The 21,047-nt window shown below is 43.5% G+C and overlaps 1 protein-coding gene across 9 annotated transcripts in view; it reads left to right on the top strand.

The window, feature by feature from the left end:
- The window catches only part of VTI1A (vesicle transport through interaction with t-SNAREs 1A), a 340,922-nt gene that overhangs the window by 299,945 nt on the left and 19,930 nt on the right, over window positions 1-21,047 (top strand). The window contains exon 9 of one of the 9 annotated variants that reach the window (XM_075131078.1): window positions 15,316-15,360. The exons of the other annotated variants lie outside the window; for them this stretch is intronic. Within the exon in view, the coding sequence (XP_074987179.1) occupies window positions 15,316-15,355 (40 nt within the window). The 3' untranslated portion in view covers window positions 15,356-15,360. The remainder of the gene's footprint in view (window positions 1-15,315; window positions 15,361-21,047) is intronic. 9 annotated transcript variants of the gene reach the window in all.

The raw sequence follows: 21,047 nt of genomic DNA, 5'->3' as shown, positions 1-21,047 counted from the left end.
ACATTAACAAAAAGAGTATTGGAAAGGAGATAAAACCCCTTCCTTTCAGTGATTAAGCCAGTCTGTAACTATTAGAGATTAGCGTGAGACCTTCATATGGAGCAGATTACCCCTCTGCCTACTGGGGGTTTCTTGCACCTTTCTCTGAAGCATCAGGGGCTGCCGCCTCAGTCAGAGACAGCAAACTGGACTAGACGTATCATGAATCTGATCCAGTCTAGCGAGTCCTAGTTATCTCTTGATGTCTCTGGATCTCACATATTCCAGGTGTTTACTAACTGAGAGGCTCCTCAGAATGCTGTGAGTGGTCTTTAGTCCCAGCAAAGCCTGAAGCACATGAGATTTTAATTCAGCAGCTGGCCAGCGAAGGCTGCCAGGCGAGTGAAACCCCAGAATGGAAGTGTGGCCTTGTAGTTAAGGCTCCGGACTGTGACTCAGAAGATCAAAGGTAAATTCCCTGCTCTGCCATGGATTTCCTCTGTGACTATGGGCAAGTCACTTCATCTCTCAGTGCCTCTGTACCCTGTCTGTAAAAAGGTACCTCCCTACTTCACAGGGATGCTGTGGGAATAGATTGCTAAATATTTGTGACACGCTCAGGTACTATGGTGATTGGAACTTTAAATGGACAATGGACTTGTCAGAAAAGCTACGGGGTACCTCTTCAGATTCAAGGAGAGCAGGGGACTTGAAAGAGAGTGAGTTAGTTGAGTGGAAAAAGAGACATATGAGCTCCGGGATGGGGGACAGAGTAGGCGGTTTTCAGGGAGAAAGTATGAGAAGGGTTCAGGTGGATGGAAGGAAGCAGGTTCTTCTTGGGACAGTGGAGCCAGGGATGCACTGGCTGGAAAGAAAATGAGAAGGCTTCTGAAGGTTACACGAAGAATCTGAACCAAATCATTGATCCTTTCAAGGTTAATCCATCACTACCCCTGGTTAGACTTTATTTTCCTCAAACATCCATAATCCTTGTTCTAAAGAGCTCCTGACCCAGTGGACTCTTGTTGAGTTAATAACACTCCTACTGAAGACAACAGACTTGCTAAAACTTGTACTCTGCCTGTGGTGAATGGAGCCTGTCGTGAATAGAATAAATTGTCAAACAGTCCCAGTCATTTTTCCTGATTTATGTGTGGATTGGTGAGGAGTGTGGGGAGGGAGGGTCTGAAATCTTATCGGCACCGTTTTCCCACTTCTTCCTAAGACCCTAGAAAGGACTTGTAGTGGACTCCATGCCTAGGGTGAGTGGGACTGTGGGTGGAATGTACTTAGTCCCCCCCACACACACAACTCCCAAACATTCCCACAGGAAATTCCTTACACAAAGTAATCCAGCAACAGACAGTGTTCCCTCTTCCACAGAACCTCTCCCTGCTGCAGGAACCCCCCACCCCACCACACACACGTACTTAATGAGGCGTTCCAGAGGCAGCTATGTGGGATTTCTCTGAAAACTAGGTGTTGATCAGGTTGCAGTGAGCCCTTGAATTTGTGTGGAGAGGCTCAGTGCAAATAGCCCCAAGACCCATGAGATTTTTAGGGCTGGACCTTCAGCTTTTGTGGATTCCTGTGGTGGATTCCTACCCCTCACCTTTAGCAGAAGAATAATACAATACCTAGGGCATGGCTACACTTGCAGATGTAGAACGCTGTGAGTTAAACACGCCTTCGTAGAGCGCAGTAGGGAAAGCGCTGCAGTCTGTCCACACTGACAGCTGCAGGCACACTGGCGTGGCCACATTTGCTGCACTTGCAGCGGCATTGGGAGCGGTGCATTGTGGGCAGCTATCCCACAGAGCACCTCTTCCCATTCTGGCGCTGTGGCTTGTGGGAAGGGGGCAGGGAGTGCGAGACATTCTGGGTCCTGTTCCAACGCCCCATGATGCATCAGTTCACATCCCAGCATTCCCTTTGCTTCCGTCCACATTTGGCGCCATCTTTCAACGGTTTTGTACCGCGCACTCTGTCTTTACTTTTGGTCTGCTGGAATGGAGCCCGAACTGCTGAGGAATATGCTGATGGGTCTCGCCAGCACGTCACGTTTGGCAGTCGAGTTATTCCTTAAGATCCAAAGTGACAGTGAGGATTCCGATGATGATATCAACTTGAGTAACACAAACGACACAAGTTTGCTTGTGGCATTCACGGACATCTCACCACTGTGGAATGCCGCTTTTGGGCTCAGGAAACAAGCACTGAGTGGTAGGATCACATCGTCCAAGTCTGGGATGACGAGCAGTGGCTGCAGAACTTTCAGATGAGAAAAGCCACTTTCATGGGACTGTGTGAGGAGCTCGCCCCCACCCTGCGGTGCAAGGACACAAGATTGGGAGCTGCCCTGATGGTGAAGAAGAGGGTGGCTATTGCAATCTGGAAGCTGGCAACTCCACACAGTAACTGATCGATCGCTATGGGGAATGGGGAAGTCGACAGTCGGAATTGTGTTGATGCAAGTTTGCAGGGCCATTAATTTTATCCTGCTCAGAAGAACCGTGACTCTGGGTAACGTGCATGACATTGTGGCTGGCTTAGCACAAATGGGTTTCTCTAACTGAAGAGGGGCGATAGATGGGACGCATATTCCAGTTCTGGCCCCAGCCCACCTAGCCTCCGAGTATGTTAATCGGAAGGTCTATTTCTCTATGGTTCTCCAGGAGCTTGTGGATCACCGTGGGCGTTTCATTGACATTAACGCAGACTGGCCTGAAAAGGTGCATGACGCACCCATCTTTCATAACACTGGCCTGTTCAGGAAGCTGCAAACCGGGACTTTTTTCCCAGACCAGAAGATCACCGTAAGGGAAGCCAAAATGCCATTGTGATCCTTGGAGACCCCGCTTACCCTTTGATGCCATGGCTCATGAAACCCTACACAGGGAGCCTTGAAATCAGCAAGGAGCAGTTCAACAATAGGCTGAGCCAGTGCAGAATGACTGTGGAGTGTGCTTTTGGCCGTTTAAAGGGTCGCTGGTGCTCTCTGTATGGGGAGCTGGACCTGGCCGATAACAGCATCCCCACGGTTATATCGACATGCTGTACCCTCCATAAAATTTGTGAAGGGAAGGGTTAAAGATTCACTCAGACATGGAACTCGGAGGTTCAACACCTGGAGGCTGAATTTGAACAGCCAGAGAGCAAGGCTATTAGAGGGGCTCAGCGCGGGGCTGCAAGGATTAGGGATGCCTTGAGGGAGCACTTTGAGGCTAAAAGCCAACAGTAATGTCTGGTGTGGTGCCCTGCACGGGAGTGAAGTGCAGTAGGAATCTGTGTTTGCTATGTACAATACTTGCAGTACCTGTTGCTTTCCTGGGCGAAGGTTTCTTTTACATTATGCAATAATAAAGAATGTTTTCAAAGCTAAAAAATCAATTTATTGAAAAGAAACACAACACAATTGCTTGGGAAACACAAAGGGCAACGGGGTGGGGTGGGGAACGGTACAATCACAGATTTTCATATGTCCTGTCTGGAGTGCTGTGCAACGCGTGCTGCACTTCAGGATGGCTATACTGCATGGTGATGGGGGTTTAGTGCAGTGGGTAAGGATTGTAGTTTTCAGGGCTGGGTGGCAAAGCTACAGGTGTTGGAGGCAGCGGGTGGTGGTAAGAACCCGTATGTTGGAGAAAGTGGTTTGGAGGTGACATGGTGGCACAAGGGAAAGAGTTTTGGGACAAGGGCTGCAGGGTGGGGGCGGGTGCAGTTGTGGTCCGCCTGCATGGCTACGAGTGCCTGGATCGAGTCTGCTTGGCGCTCTCTGATGCTTATCAGCCACTCAGTGCTTTGGTGCAGGCGATCCACATTCTACTGGCGGATCCTCCTTTCACTCTCCCACCACTCCTGCACTTTTTTATTTTCATTAGTTGAATGCAGCATGTCCTCTTTGCTTCTACGTGGCCTCTTCCTGATTCTTTGCAGCCTCTCTGCCGTTGATAACATGGACGGCTGAGATCTCAAGGTTGCATCTGTAAAGGCAAAATGAAACACTTAACAGAGGCAGCATTTTTCACACCAGACAGAGCAATGATTCCCCCATACTTAAGGGCAAGCACAGTCTACACGATAGCATAATTTGCCTGTCCCAAAGTGAGCGCACATAATCCACGGGAGCCCAAAAATGGTGAGTAAGCCCAGGGTCAAGTGTGACTGACTGACTGTTTCACCACTGTACTGTCCTTTGGATTTCTGTGCCTTGGGGAGAGCCAACAGCGGCAGGGGGCCCCTATACTGAACACTGTCCCCACATTTTCCACAGGAGATTGTCCTGGAAGTTATCTCGCTGCTGAGGGTGACCAGGGAAGCAAGGGAGGGTCTTCTACTGCAATGCGGCTTCCACCCTGGCTCATCTGCACCTTGCCTGTTTGCAGCAATGGTCCCCTCCGCCCCTCACGGCACAGTGGCACGGACAAGTTAGCCTTACTGGGACGAGGACAACAGTGGCTCTCCCGAAAAACCTGCGCAAGCGCATTGCTCAAGTTCAGGCTGAGACCTTTGAAGGGATCACTGAGGCCGATAACCGCGATGTGAGAGAGCACATCAACACCCTATTCCGCATCTAGGCACGCATGCAGCCCTAACTCTCCTCACCCCAAGAGCCCACACCGAATAACTTCCTTCCCAAAATAAAGGCTGCTTACCGGGAACCTCCTCTGATGTTTGTCCTTCCCCAAGCATTGGCCGCCGCGACTGGCTACCTTCCTCCTGGCTTGAGAACAGCTCCTGGCTGCATGCATCTAGGGATTCCAGGGTGTCTTCTTCCGCCGGTGCACCCTTGCTCCCGCTTTGCTGCTGCTCCTTCTCCTCCTCCTGCCTTGTTGCACTGGCCTCTGAGGTGTCCATGGTGGCATTTGGCATGGAGGTGGGGTCGCCCCCAAGTATTGCGTCCAGCTCTTTGTAAAAACAGCAGGTCGCGGGGGCAGCACCAGAGCAGCTGTTTGCCTTGCGGGCGTTGCGGTAGGCATTCCACAGCTCCTTCAGTTTAACCCTGCACGGCAGTGCGTCCCGGTCATGGCCCCTTTCCAGCATGGCCCTTGATATCTGCCCGTAGATATCATAATTCCTCGGGGTGGAGCACAGCTGGGACTGGACAGCTTCCTCCCGCCAAACACTGATGAGGTCCAGCACCTCGCCATTGCTCCATACTAGGGGATTGCCTGGTGCGTGGAGGCATGGTCACCTGGAAAGATTTGTTGAGAGCACTCCACGCCTGGCTGAGCAAACAGGAAGGGGATTTTCAAAATTCCCAGAGAATTTAAAGGGTGGGTCTGATGGTCACCTGAGGGCAGGGCAGTAGAGTTCAAAGTGATGACCAGAGTGGCTAGAACAGACATTGTGGGATGCTTCTGGAGGCCGATCACAGCGCAATAAAAGACCAGGGCATCCACACTGGTGCTGCAGCACTCCAGCGGTGGCGCAGCAAACGTTATTCCTCTCACCGAGGTGGAGTACCAGCAGCACTGTAGCCACGGAGACAGAGCGCTCTACGTGCCTTGCCAGTGTGGCCGAGCAGTGAGCTATGGCACCTGAGGCTCTATTGTGCTGTAACTCGCAAGTGGAGCCAATCCCCTAGTTCTGTATAAGTAGATAGCAGCACTTTACAAAGAGTTTGGTATCTTTATCCCCATTTTGCAGATGGAGAAACTGAGGCACAGAAAGGTGAAGTGACTTGCGCAAGGTCACCAAGCAGGCCAGAAGTAGAGCTGGGAATAGAACCCAGTCAATCCCAGTCCAGTGCTCTAGCCGCTTGGCCACACTGCCTCCCCTCCAAGAAGTTGGAGGAAACTTGGTAAGGGTGAACCTTCTAAGCAATCACTTTGCATGCAGAGTACTAAGGCCCCCTCCAGTGTGTTTTCAGCAGGAAAAGGGAAAAAATCCCTCTAAAAGACTAATTCTAGCACAAAAGTGAAAGTATTTTACATTTCCTCAACTGATCAAAATAAAATGGAGGGCTTTGTGAACCTACAGTGTGGAAGATGACTGGGTATCAGTATTCCTGCCAGTGCAGAATTTTATTTGCTGAAGAAAATGCTCTGACATCATTTGACATAATTAAGGGTTAATTCTCTCTCCAAGTTTCTAATTCAGTCTTTTTTGCCTGGATAAATATGAATTGTTTCCATTTCAGAATAATAGTAAATTATTTCAGAGAAGGACAGTCATGGTCACTTTTTGTACATCATTTTCATTTATTTTGTGTAGCTCTTCTTTGGCATGGAGAAAATCAGGATGCCATCAATGTGTGTTATATTTAGTCTGTGTGTGTGAGAGAGAGAAAATGGAAACTGCTCTTCATCATTCAGGAACAATAAAATTAAATATCATATCAGAATCTAATGCAAACCTTTTAAATTGGCTTCTGGTTCTTTCTCTGTGTGTGTGTGTGTGTCTTGCTCTCTGAAGAATCTGTTGGCCTGAAGTTATGTAACTCTCTAATGAGGTACAGTAGTTGTGGGGATCTTTGCTATCCTGCAAAATGAAAGACTAGAAAATTACAACACAGAACTCATGTTTGCTAAAGTGATCAACCTTAAGTGGTGTGCCAAGTTATCTTGGAGTATAATCAGCATAGCCTATTTGAATAGAGCTGTCTTTAAAATAGAAGATCTGCTAGTAAGATTTGTTTTCATTTAGGCCTTACTCTCAGCTATAGGATTACACTGAGGCCTATATATCTTCAGGCTTTTGTACAAACAAGCAGTTTAAACAAAACTACCATTATTATACTGACTTAGGGGGAGAGAAAAGCCTTGTTTGGTTTCTTAAGATCATGTGTGAGACAAATAAAGCCTTCCTTTAAATGTAAGTTTTGTCTTATTTAGTATAATAGCATAGTTTTTAAAAAAATACAAAGCCCAACATTATTCTTCATGCCAATTCAATTTGTCACCTTTGGGTTTAAACCCAGATGTAATCTTGCAGGCGAGTAAAATGAGTTCTGTTCCATGCAGCTAAGCTACAAGACAGTTGATATCACTATATTTATCACCATTGGGGTAGATATAATCAATTTTCTTCTTGCTATAAGAGCTGACCTTACACTTCCTTTTCCTACCTTCTATTCAGTGGCCTCATTAAACTCTTTTCAGTGTGCTGATTTATTGCAGTCATGGACAACTTTGTGCTCTGTGTTGCACCCCCGAACTTAAATAGCTGTTCTTTTATATTAGTTTTACTGACCACATCAAGTTTTTTTTTACTATTTAAAAGTTTCCTGTAAATAACATAGGATATGAAAGTTCTGAGCTCAGTTGGCAACCTGAATTCTAATGAGGGGTGGCCAATCACTTATGGTATGGATGCCAGAGGTTTTATTTCATATGGCTGCAAGGAGTCCACACATGTTCTCGTGAGTTCACAGGAGATAATGCAACCAATCATACTGCATTTGGAGTTCCAGATTCAGCTGGGAGGTTTAAATTGTTGTGTGATTGAATAAGGTGTGAAAAGTGGGATTGGATGGTGCACCTGAATGGAATTAGCCTGGGATTTTATTTTTTTTTTAATGAAACTCAGATAGTAAAGTTGAAACAGGAAAAAGATTAGGGAACTTGCTTAGAATTGGCACAGAAACAATGAAGTTTAGCTATTCTTAAACTGATTTTGAATTAGGTTGGATCTCCTTCCATCCTGGGTCAAATCTTAAAAGGGGCCCCTGAAATGCTTGTTTGGAGAATTTGCGTGCACAGCTATTTGTATTTGCACATTGATAGTTGGATGCACTGATTTTTACATGCACATGCAGATTGACACACAGGAACACTCTAGAAGCCCTTTAGAAATACGGCCCTGTGCCTCAACATTTTATTAGTACCACATGTAAAGACATTTTACATGTCTGCTAACACATTAGAGTATTAAAACTGCCACAGACTGACCTTAGTTAATTAAAACTGACTGATTAAAAATATCTAATTTCTTTTCGCTGTCTTTGCTGTTTGTTTACTGTTGACATTTGTCAGTGTTTGGGCAGTGACAATGGACAAGTCCGTTTCACCTATGTTCTTAGTAAAATTCACTCTCAGGTTCTTAAGCACCAACACAGTGCTACAATATTTGGATTGCAAATCTTGCTAGAGCATGTTTGTTTACCTAGAAATGTTTTCTTTTCTTTTAAATTTCACCCAAACATATTTTTTCCAGCTTTTTTTGTATTGTTTTCACTTTTATTCTTAATTTTCGGTCAAATTTGATCATGTCCCTTGAAATGGGTTCCAGATTTATTTAAATTATTGTAGCTGTCTTGTGTCAGAATAGTTGCAGAATACTTACAGTACAGAAGAGAAAATTCATTAGATCAATCTGTCTGTTAAGGAAATTAATCAATTTGCAAGTAACATCTAGCTTAATTCTGTCATTTAAAGTAGGCTTTGAGTTTCCTTTCCCATATTACATGGAGACTCAAAGGTAAAGTAATTTCCATTGGAAGAGGCTGATTCACTTGCCCCCTTGCTGTGCAGTAGAGGTCGTTTAGACACAGCGCTTAGAAAGCAGCTGCGTTTCTTGTGCCAGTGTCTCATTTTCCACATATGTAATAGATCAAAACATTTAGATTGAGTTGATCCACTTTATCATGACGAAAGAATTTTGGAGCAACACAAGTAAATAACAGCCTTAGTTGGAGAGAGGATGAGTTTTCACAGATTCTGAGAAGCAATTGGTAGGGACCACCCCAATTAATATAGGACAAAAAACATAGAACTGTTTTCTTTGTTTTTGTTTTTTTCAACTCCAATTAGCTGCAGAACGTTTGATAGAATGAATGAATCATTGAGGGCTTAGTTCCATAGAATGTTACCATTTACCTTCAGCAGTAGTCTGGTTTACAAGAATGTTTCTCTTTTGTTACACCTTCCCAGACACTGTGGACAGAACAACATTCCCTGCTTGTAATTTGACCTGTGTATTCCAGAGCCAGGGTTGTTCAGCATTATCACCTTAAGAGCTAGATAAGATTAAGTTAGATAGCAGACATTCTAGATTAGAAAACCAGTCAGAGGAGGTATGCAAGTTTTAAAGCCTTTACCCAAATTGCATTTAAGTAGGATGGTATTTTAAGAAGCTTAAATTAAAATTGATTATTTCAGCTCCTCTAGGTTTTCCTTTATACAATTTTCAGACAAGAGTTTGCTTTTTTTAAATCTGTTCTGAAGCATTCCTCCATCATTTGGCTGTCTGTAATAAACTGGGATTGCTTGGCCAACTTTGTAGAAGGCGAAAGCCAGAGAAATAAAATGATGATGCTCTGGCAAACGTAGACCCGTTGGTTCAAGGGTTGTTGGCTACCGCTGCCTACCCCCTGTGGTGGCCACCATTCTTTCAGAGTTCCAAAACATCATGTCAGAAGGCAGCATTTCCAGGAAAAATAATAATACAGAGTAGTAAGTAATACACTGATTAGTTGACAGAGTGATATAATTTATTGAAAATTCTACCTTCCAGTAGCAGTATTTCTGGGAATTACTGTACTTACTCATGTATAAGCTGAAAAACTGTGATACTTAGGGAAAGAAGATTCATGTTATTATTTGATTATTAATTAATTATTGTTATGATGCCCAAAAGTGAGGCAGACATTTTACAGCACCAGTGCGGAGATGTGCGTCAAGGAGTTTTTACATGTGATGCAATGAGCAGTGGTAATAGCAGACAATAGGGAAGCGAGAGAATGAGAAAGGAAGCAAACGGCACCAAGATCCTGCAGTTTCTCAGTCTAGACTTGATGATGCATTCATTTTTTAAACTAATTATCCATGTCTTATTTCTCATGGGAGTTATGGAAGAAGTGAGTCTTGCCTAAGGATTTGAATTAAGTAGTTTATTGCTTGGTGGGTGAGAACCGGGAAGGACATAGGGTGCCAGAGTAGAAGCTGCCGAGATATTTATGGGAAAAGCCAGGCACCGAGGCATCATTGTCATAGCAAAGAGGGTGAGATGTGACACAATAAGGGATGAGGTCAGAAATGTTGGCAAGTTTGGGATTATGCAGGGCTATGAAGGCAAGGATGATGAAGTTTAAACTTGATGCAATAGGGGAAACGGGAGATATCCTCAAGACATCATTACAGAAAAGGACATTAGAAATTCTTCAGTGCATATATGGTAAGACCCCTCCTTTCGTTTGTCATCTGGATTTTGTCGGGGACTCTATCAAGTGCTATGCAGAATTGTAGTGCTATGCAATAGTCTTTTGCACTCCTGGAGGCATCTTTCATGTGAGAATCTCCAGGTATGTTAATTAAATTTTGACAGCACCCTTTGAAGTAGGTAGTTGAGAGATACATATAAGGATCCCTTCTGATCTGCAGCAGATCTTTTAAAAGAGCACAGGAACACTATGCACGACTTTAAGACAGGTGTTAAGGAGGATACAATGTTCAATGGAAATTGGAGTGGGAATTTGGGTCGGCAGGATGTAATTACCTGTGCTGGAATTTGATTATAATGTCCTTACTCTTATCAAGAGATCTTTAAATGGCTCACAATTGGTCAAGAGCTCAGTTTTACATCTCATCAGAAAAACAGCATTTCCAGTATTTCCCTAACAACATGATGGAACATTGGTGCAGTACTGACTCAGAAGGAAAGGTGCCAGCGAAAGATTCAACACCACCACTTTCTGTAGCTCCTAGGTGTTCTTTGCCAGTCTTCCTTCAACATCATGCTTAGCTTGCAAAGTCTGCTGGTATCACAGCACATGGCATTCATGGCTCCCCGTCTTTATTTCTATTGCCAGGTAATGAATTTCAGTACCCAGAGGTGAAGAGACTTGAACTGCATTCCCCTGAAGTAATTTTCACAAGTGCTATCATGGTTCAAGTTAATAAATGAGACTTAAACCAGTATATTTTAAAAAGGGATTTTACAGCTAGTTCAAGAGTAGTTTTGTATGTTAAGCTCTTGCTTCCTGTAATGACCAAAATTTTCACTGAGCAGAGGTAGGTGATAAGATGAACTTTCCAGCTATAATTACTGTTTAAAAAAAAAAAAAAAAAACACCTGAATCCTTGGAATAGCAAAATATTCTGATTTTTGCATTCATTTAAAAAAAAAATCCCATCTTAAAGCATGTAGAATATACATTTTCAGAATCAGAAGACTGATTGCTTTTAAATATAAAAGCAATCTATATTAGTGCATCATTTAGTCTGAAAAGGCAAAAACACCAACATCTGAAAATTCAAAGTTATGGTTCCCGCGTCCATAGGAATTTGAGTATTGTGGCAACCATCCATGTCAAAAGATGATGGTGTGAGCACCAAAGCAGTTCAGCTGCTGTGTGTGTCGTACTGCAGCATCATAAGTGGCTAAAAAGTCCTATTCTTAATGGACAGTCCTTGCCACAAGTAATGCAGGCATAAGGTGCAGGCATAAGCCTTTGAGACCTGCTGAGCTTTCCTCTCTCAGCCGCCTCTCTGCAGCCTCTTTGACTCCCTGATACAGCACAGCTCTCCTGTGTTACTATCTGCATGTTCCCAGCTTGCAGTTTCAATGTTGAAAATTAAGTTCCTCTTGCAATCGTCCTTGAACCTAAGCCTAGGTCACCCAGTGTCCTTATGTATGTGTAGTAAAGTGCATTAATGGCATTATTGTATACGTTCTTAACTTCGTCTTGGCCTTCGCTGTATCTGCAATGTGGTTAACATAGTACAATGACTGCATATTCAGAAGCACAATGGAAGAGATAGGACACAGGAAGGATCATAAGTATAATGCAGGACCCAAAAATCATGGCTTTATTTCACAGGGCTTGTGCAAATAACTTCTGCCCTGTTGGCACCAGACAGTGGAATGTGATCATCTTAGAGGGGTGGGCAAACTTTTTGGCCTGAGGGCCACATAGGGGAATAGAAATTGTATGGTGGACCATGAATGCTCACAGAAGTGGGGTTAGGGTGCAGGAGGGGGTGAGGGCTCTAGCTGGGCATGTGAGCTCTGTGGTGGGGCTAGGGATGAAGAGTTAGGGGTGTAGGAGGGTGCTCTGGGCTCGACCCAAGAGGTTTGGAGGGCGGAAGGGGGATCAGGGCTGGGGCAGGGAGAGGCTCAGGGGTGCAGGCTCCGAGCGGCTCTTACTTCAACGTCTCCCGGAAGCAGTGGCACATCCCTTCTCCTGCTCCTACGCGGAGGCACGGCCAGACATCTCTGCATGCTGCCCTATCCGCAAGCACTGCCCCTGCAGCTCCTATTGGAGCACCAGAGGGGGCCATTGGCACATGTAGGAGCCGGAGCAGGGCCATGCCACGGCTTCCAGGAGCCGTGTGGTGAGGCCCCCGACCCAGCACCTCAGCTGGAGTGCTGAAACGGGGCAAGCTCCAGACCCCGCTCCCCATCGGGAGCTCAGGGACCATCTTAAAATGGCTCATGGGCTGGATCTGGCTCACGGGCTATAGTTTGCCCACCCCTGTCTTAGATGATGCACTGCCAATGACTTGAGCTATCGCCTTCCAGTTATGCTATTTTAAATTAATTCTCAGTCCCAGGGTTTCCAAAGTAGTTTGTGATTTTGCTGGGTCTCAGATGGAGACATCTTTAAAAGGTCTAATTTTCAGAGGGTGGGTGCTGAGCTATTTCTGGGTTAGCAACCAAAATCGCCTTACTTTTGAAAACTTGGCCCGTGTTCTAAATCAACTTAGGCGAGTATACATTCCTCACTAAGTGACTGTGTATGAATGTTGAAGTTATAAATCAAAGCCATTTTTGAGATATTAAAATGCAAAACAGTATTTGAAATATTTCTAATCCAACCATCGGGAAAACCCTTTATTTCAGTGCTCAGCTAACATGAAAATAGTGAAATAAACTGCACTCGGTTTTCCTTAAAAAAAAAAAGGGGGGGGGGGAAGGACTTTGAGGCTGTAAAAATAATAATATCAAATAAATGTTAAGGCAAAGGAGTATATTTCCAGAACATTATAAGTACCTGGTCTAAAAACTCAAAATGCTTTCTCAGCCACAACTATGGTATCAAGGGTTTACAAAAGTTTTTATACTGAATTCTTAAGGAATTAGGTTGAAACTGTGTGTGCATGTTTTCACAAAGGAAAACAATGAGGTTTTGTCTCAGGGCTTTGAGTGTGTACCTGCATCAGTGTCCTGTGTTTGTAGTTAGTGTTCCTGAAATTGTCATTGATGGGCGATCACTGAAAAAAATTAAGCTCAGGATGGAAGAAGAGGTGCTACAGAAATCTTAGAGACAATGAGGAAAGAAGACAGCAACAGAAATAGAAAACAACGGTGGGAGTTCTTAATGCAATGGTAGTACTTAAAAGCAGGAGTAAAGGACTATCATAATATCTGAGTTCAAAATGTTTCACAGACATTAACCAATTCTTTATTGTTTTAAGCCTAATTCAGTAAATTACCAAATCAGTGTTATTTTCTTTGGATGTGGGTCCCAATTCCTTCCCATCATGTTTGCTTGAACCAAGAGGCCTGTCTGGTAGGGTTGCCAATTTTGGTTAGATGTATTCCTGGAGGTTTCATCACGTGACATAATCTTTAAAGAGAAATCTTTAATTCCTGGACACTCCAGGAGAATCCTGGAGAGTTGGCAACCCTACTTGTTATGGCAGCCTTAGAACAGTGTGGTAGAGATTTAGTCTTCCACCCCCCACCCAGGGTAAAATGAAGTTTTTTGGAAGTTTCAACTTCTTTTGGAAGTTGTGAGGCACAGTTTTTTGAGGCAAGCCCTGTGGCCCAAGTTTTCCCTCCCCAAAATGTAAAAGCTGCAGCCAACCAGACGAAGCATTTGTCTTTACCAAAAGGTTATATACACTCACAATCATATCCCTTAACTGCACTGTAAGTGTCAAGTGCCGGAACAGCTGGCTAGCTGACCTTAGTTTGTTGCTTCCTGTAAATGCTGTGACCCTCATTAGGAAAGCTGACTGCTTCTAGAAAGTGCCACCGGGGCAACAAATAAGTTCTAAGAGCCTATTGATCTGTTACATTTGTTTTCAACGTGCAAAAAAGAAGATTCTTCTGTTCCTTGACTGGCACCCAGCTCTTGCTACAGTAGGTTCAGAGTGTCTCAGGACAGTATGATCTGGGGCAGCTCAGAGCTGAGTCTGCAGAATATTTGCTTATTACAGGAGGAACTGAAAGAACCTGTAATTCGCTAGTGACTGACCTCTTACTACTCGAACAACCGACTGATTTCCCCCACCCACCCCTTGTTTTTGTTTTAATCACTGCGTTACAAGCAGGATTCAATTCCCCACCACAGAGGAAGGGTCTGGTAACACAAACGCATAATAATCAACATTTACTGAGATAAAATGCACTGTAAACACAAAATGCCCAACATTTTGAGGGTTGGGTTGCTTTTTAAATCAAACTTGGAATAATGAAATGGCCGCCTTGGTAATATGAATGTAAATTTTTGCACATTGAGTAATTGGAAAAATATATATGTGGCCAATCCCAGGCAAAAGGCTGTTTTTGATTTTAATCAGACCTCTGATATTTTTTGTAATGAAAGCATAAAGGTGATTTTTCTGTTGCTCTACCTCTGACTCCTTAAATCATGATAAACATGCATTATGATCTTCTTAAAAGAATAAGAACATTCCTTGTTAATTAATTTATACAGCTGTCAGTACAGCTTTCTCTGTTATTCATACTCTAAGTGTTTGACTGCCATAGATTTTCTTGCAGTTCCTGGCAAAGCTCCAGTGAAAGCCTGGGATTTATTAGGCTGACTTGGTGCAAAGTCTATTGATTGTGGCCTCGAGGGTAATAACTAAATAGAGCTGGAGCAACAAGTCAATAACACCATTGTTGCTACAGACTCCATTCACTTGAGGAGTTAGATTGTTTTACAGTGGCAAAGAGTAATCATGAGCAGATCAGCATGTTCGACAGGCTCTGCACCATGTTAGTGGTGTGGACTGTTTTAAAGCTTTCAGCGAGATCACTGGAGAATCAGGGTGGGGTACAGGGATTAAGAACCCTGTAAACTCCTTCGTTATGGCTAAAAGGTTTCAGCTTTAGTTTTAACGGCTAACGACTAAAGAGAGTTCTGTGTCTGTATTGGTGTTATCTAATGTTAAAATCCCCTGCCGATCAATCCAGAATGGCATGATAGAATTGTGTGTTTAATTTTGGATTGGAATCTGTATGCTGTCTGTGTGTGTATATGTATGTAGGCACGCTAGCATTAATATAATCTAAATGAGATTCTAGATAATGCATACCTCTCTTCTATGAAGGAATATTTCCTGGTTAGGGCTAGAAAGGGGACTTCTATTTATTTAACTCAAAATGAGGAAATACTTATGTGTATTGCTTCTCTAATCCTCCCATATGTTTATTTACTTTTAGAATTCCTTGTCTTTTGCAGAATTGTATACAGAACAAGTAGAGGAGGTATGTTTATTTCCAGAGAGTTTTATCATTTATTTGATAACCTTTGACAATGAGCATTGTATTAAAGAGCATACCAGTTTGTCTTTGAAAAGTTTGAAAAGTCAAAAACTGTGAAGATACCACATCCGGTCAGCTGTCCTGATAGACTCATATCTAACTCCAACAGTGGCCAGTACCAAATGCTTCTGAAGAAGGTGGATGAGTTTCTTCCTTACCCCCCACTTAATGGCTGGCTTTTGTCTTGAAGTGTGAAATTTGACACTTAGTGTAATAAGAATGATTTTATAGTAAAAAAAATCTTTTTGGTAAATGTAAAGTTAAGTTGATGAAGTTTTGTAAAACAATCTTGATATAGTTACCATATTCCAGGGGTCTGTGTATTCTGCAGTCATACAGAATCTGCCCTTCACAGCAGAGTTGTGTTTCAGAATCAGAGCTTTCCTTAAAAACAAAAAAACCTGTTTCTAGCTTCATGGTTACAAAGATAATGCTCCAGATAGGAGCGGAGTGTAAACTGGTGCAGTGGAGTCTGATTTGTGAATCCGCATACAGTTTAAAACTACAATATAATGCGACAGCTACAAAAGAGATATGACCTGGTCAGATTCATTTTAATGGATTGTAATGGCTGAAACCTCATGGTGATTGTGTAATTATCGGTATTAACTATTTCACTGCTGCTCATGTTAGTCATCTACCCAATTTGTTTGTCTCACAATCCTAAGTAGCCTCCCATGCCATCTTGCTGCCAAAGGCCTCAAATATTCCCTAGAAACTGCCAAAATCTTTTCTTTGGTAGTTTCTGCAATGCAGTTCTGCCTTGTCAATACACTAATCTGCAGCATATTGAAAACCAGAAACAAAAGAGTAGAGTTTAAAACAAATTGAATTTAATATCAATACAGGTATAAATAAGTGACCAAATGACTTTTCTGATTGTATTCGTCATTTTCATTCAATAAAAACCTCCAGTTTTGATTTTCCTTGAAGCTGCTGCACCTGAATGCTGCAGAATTCAGGGTCCTTGCTGCAGAATTTAGGTGCAACTAACCAATATGTTCACATTGCCTTGACAATACTTACTTATCTTTGCATTTAAACAGGCCAGCTTTCCTGTTAGCTCATGGCCACTGACTGTAAACTGCTCTGGTGTTGGAAAGCTGTAGGATCTTGCTAGCAATCTCCCCCCTGGGGTGTTAGAATTCCTTTAATGGTATAGAACTGACACAACTGGCTGCTGGCAGCCAAGTGTAGGACTGCTGTAATTTTCTTGGGAGGCTGGGCAAATCCCAGAATAGGAGTACGCAAAGGTGTCATGAAACCACCTTTGCATGCCCCACTTTTGAGTTCTGTGCAGTTTGTCCAGATCTGAGAATTGAGCCCAGTATGCCAAAAGTAGGAGGAGTCAGTCAGTCCACACAAGAGATCCACTTCCTGGACACTACAGTGCTAATAAACAATGGCCACATAAACACCACCCTATACCGGAAACCTACTGACCGCTATTCCTACCTGCATGCCTCCAGCTTTCACCCTGACCACACCACACGATCCATCGTCTACAGCCAAGCTCTGCGATACAACCGCATTTGCTCCAACCCCTCAGACAGAGACAAACACCTACAAGATCTCTGTCAAGCTTTCTTACAACTACAATACCCACCTGCGGAAGTAAAGAAACAGATTGATAGAGCCAGAAGAGTTCCCAGAAGTTACCTACTACAGGACAGGCCTAACAAAGAAAATAACAGAACGCCACTAGCGGTCACCTTCAGCCCCCAACTAAAACCCCTCCAACGCATTATTAAGGATCTACAACCTATCCTAAAGGATGACCCTACACTCTCACAAGTCTTGGGAGACAGGCCAGTCCTTGCCTACAGACAGCCCCGCAACCTGAAGCAAATACTCACCAACAACCACATACCACACAACAGAACCACTAACCCAGGAACTTATCCTTGCAACAAAGCCCGTTGCCAATTGTGCCCACATATCTATTCAGGGAACACCATCACAGGGCCTAATAACATCAGCCACACTATCAGAGGCTCGTTCACCTGCACATCCACCAATGTGATATATGCCATCATGTGCCAGCAATGCCCCTCTGCCATGTACATTGGTCAAACTGGACAGTCTCTACGTAAAAGAATAAATGGACACAAATCAGATGTCAAGAATTATAACATTCATAAACCAGTCGGAGAACACTTTGATCTCTCTGGTCACGCAATCACAGACATGAAGGTCGCTATCTTAAAACAAAAAAACTTCAAATCCAGACTCCAGCGAGAAACTGCTGAATTGGAATTCATTTGCAAATTGGATACTATTAATTTAGGCTTAAATAGAGACTGGGAGTGGCTAAGTCATTATGCAAGGTAGCCTGTTTCCTCTTGTTTTTTCCTACCCCCCCCCCCCGATGTTCTGGTTTAACTTGGATTTAAACTTGGAGAGTGGTCAGTTTAGATGAGCTATTACCAGCAGGAGAGTGAGTTTGTGTGTGTATGGGGGTGGGGGGGATGTGAGAAAACCTGGATTTGTGCAGGAAATAGCCCGACTTGATTATGTAAAGAGTTGTCACTTTGGATGGGCTAGCACCAGCAGGAGAGTGAATTTGTGTGGGGGGGTGGAGAGTGAGAAAACCTGTGCTGGAAATGGCCCACCTGATGATCACTTTAGATAAGCTATTACCAGCAGGACAGTGGGGTGGGAGGAGGTTTTGTTTCATATTCTCTGTGTATATATAAAGTCTGCTGCAGTTTCCATGGTATGCATCTGATGAAGTGAGCTGTAGCTCACGAAAGCTCATGCTCAAATAAATTGGTTAGTCTCTAAGGTGCCACAAGTACTCCTTTTCTTTTTTCAGTCAGGAAATGTAACCAGAGAAATTGATGCAGGCCTGGTGCAGTCTTTTCAGGGTCTTCTACATTTTGTAAATTATCAAGATAATTCCTCCTTATTCCCACAGATTCAGAAATGCAACAAGTAGTGTAGTAATCTATGTTGTTGCATCTTGCATCCATTTTATCTTTTACATAATTAATGTATGCAGTGTACACCATTATTTTCCTTGTCCTTGTTCTCCTAATTGATGGTTTGTGTGCTTGTTTGCTTGTTTGTTTTTTAGTGCTTATGAAAGTGAGGAACTAATAAAACAGGAAGGAAATAGACATAATCTGGTAACGCACTGTGCCAGTTTCCAAACACAGTTCTACAAAATCAGTTCTGAATCTGCAACACTCTCTGCTAGTTAGATCGTTGGCCTCTTTCAAACATATTGAAATGAGAACAAAGATTTGGTGTTATTTTGTGTGTGTGTGGAGAATCTAGATTCATATGAGACCTTGACACTTATTCTAAACTGGATTTGAATCCAAATCTCCAGAGACTGAAAGTTGCTCTGCTCAACCCATGGATGGAAATTGTTTCCCAAATGTAGAGTATTTGCTATATTTCCAGTATAACATCTTTGCTGGTTTACTCCTTTTTTTTTTAAACCTTTTATTTTTCAAGGAACCATAGACCTTGACTGATGTGTAGCTTTGGTCAGTAGCTGAGGGGAGTGAACAAAGTTAAAAACAAAAACACCACCCCTCAAGAGTCCGTTCCTCCTAGGGCTCACTGTTAGCTTCCTTTGGAAAAAAAGGGTACATAGCAAGCACATAATCTACATTCTGTCAGGATATTTTAAAGAGACGTTATAGTAAAGAAATAGTAAGTAGAAACAAATATGAGCAATTCTGGGACCTTTCGTACTGCTGCACAATCTCAAGTGTAGCTTTCTCTCAGACATGGTTTGAATGAAGAAATTCTGGCTAGTCTACTTGTGTTCAGTTCTGTGATCCGAGCGATTTTTGACACATCAAACTGACCTAAAACTTAATTAGCTTTGCTGTAGGAAGTCAATATGCAAGAGAGGTTCTAGAAAAGTCTAACACTTTTTTACTTTAAAAAAAATGATTTTTTTTCTGGATAATTGTAATATTTGTAGAGGAGTATATGAGAAACAGTGCACAAGCCCAACTTGCTGAATATTTCAGTCAGAAGAAGGAGAGAAGAAACTTCCAGAAAATGTGCAGCTCATGTTTGTTTTGAGTAATATGCCTCCTGTATCATCCTGAGTTTTATAGGAGTGTGATAGGAGTTTTATAGCAGGCACCCTCCCCCTTGACCTGAAGGGATTAGGGCAGGCCAGAGGGGTCAATTAGCCTATTAAGTGGCAAACGGGCGGGGTGGTGGAGGGGGGAATTACGGCTGAGAGAAAATCCCTAATTAGGAGCATAGGCCCCGACTTCTGCTGGCGCTGATGGGTGATCAACCACCCTCTGGCCCTGGCCCAGCCCCAACTCCACCCCTACCCTGCCCCATTCGACTCCTTCCCCAAAACCCCGCCCCATACCCGCCTCTTCCCCGCATCCTCCCCTGAGCGTGCCATGTTCCCTCTCCTCCCCCTCCCTCCTGGAGCTTATGCCATGAAACAGCTGTTTTGCGGCAGCAAGCACTGGGAGGTAGGCAGAGGAGCGGGGACGCAGCGCGCTCAGGGGAGGAGGCGGAGGTGAGGTGAGACGGGGGGGGGGCAGGGAGCTTGGCTGCCAGTGGATGCAGAGCACTGACTAATTTTTCCCTGTGGGTGCTCCAGCCCCTGTGCAGGAACAGGCAAGTCTTCCAGACAGCCAGGGAGTAGGCAGCAGGTAGGAGCTGCTGGGAAAGGCTGCAGTCACTCCCTGGGAGGAGTAAAGCTGGCAGACCCAGAGAAGGAAGGGAGAGCCAGATGGTTAGGAAAGCGCCCAGGGACATGCAGCAAGGTATGGAGTGCTACAGACCTTGGCTGCAGTCTAGAGAGTCCCTGGACTAGAACCCAGAGTAGAGAGCGCACCCAGATTCTGCTGCCAGCCACTGCAGGAGTGGCAGTGTGAGGCAACAAAAGACTGCCAGAGAGCAGAAACCTTGATACACTCTCACCCGGATTCAGGTTCAGGGAAGCTGAAATCTCAGGAGCTGTTCTTGTAAACCCAAAGTTGCAAAAATCTTGCAAACTCAGTGGATCTATTCTTCTGCTGTTTTGAAATGCAGATAATCTCACAGGATTAAACTGTGCTTGTAAGATCTTAAATGGTAACCAGAAAATAGGTTTCTCCTGATTTTGGATCTAATTTGGATCTACGTGTAGAATCCACAAATTCAAAAAGGCTTCAAGTTTATGGTTTTACTTTTGGCCCATCTCTAATCTGTAGTGTGCTTCGCAGAACATTCCAAACTCAGATCACAAACTCAGTACTTACCAGATCTGTACAAATACTGCAAAAACCATTCCAGGAAAATTTGTTCAAATTTTTAAACAGATTTTTTTCAGCCATGTTCTCACCCTTTTTTTTATGTTCTTCACTTTCCCTGAAGATTTTATCAAAATAATTGCCTGTTGAGATATATTTATTAAAAGTGCATTGATTTTCTGATCCTTTACAGTTTCCAGAAATGATCTATTGCAAACAATGAACCCATAGCCCTAATGAAGTTCTGATTCTTCTTTAACATTTGTTTAATTGAAGCTAAAACAAAAAAAAATTATAGTATAATATTTTAAGAGCAACTGTGTAGCACCTTTCCAAGTTTGCATGCCTGTCAGCGAGATGTAATCCTGTAAGTGTGAATGAATGACTCCATTTCCAGTTTGCGTTTCC

The sequence above is a fragment of the Caretta caretta genome, chromosome 7, assembly GCF_965140235.1.
Source record: "Caretta caretta isolate rCarCar2 chromosome 7, rCarCar1.hap1, whole genome shotgun sequence".
NCBI classification, from domain to species: Eukaryota; Metazoa; Chordata; order Testudines; family Cheloniidae; genus Caretta; species Caretta caretta.
This window is presented reverse-complemented; position numbering and strand designations above follow the sequence as displayed.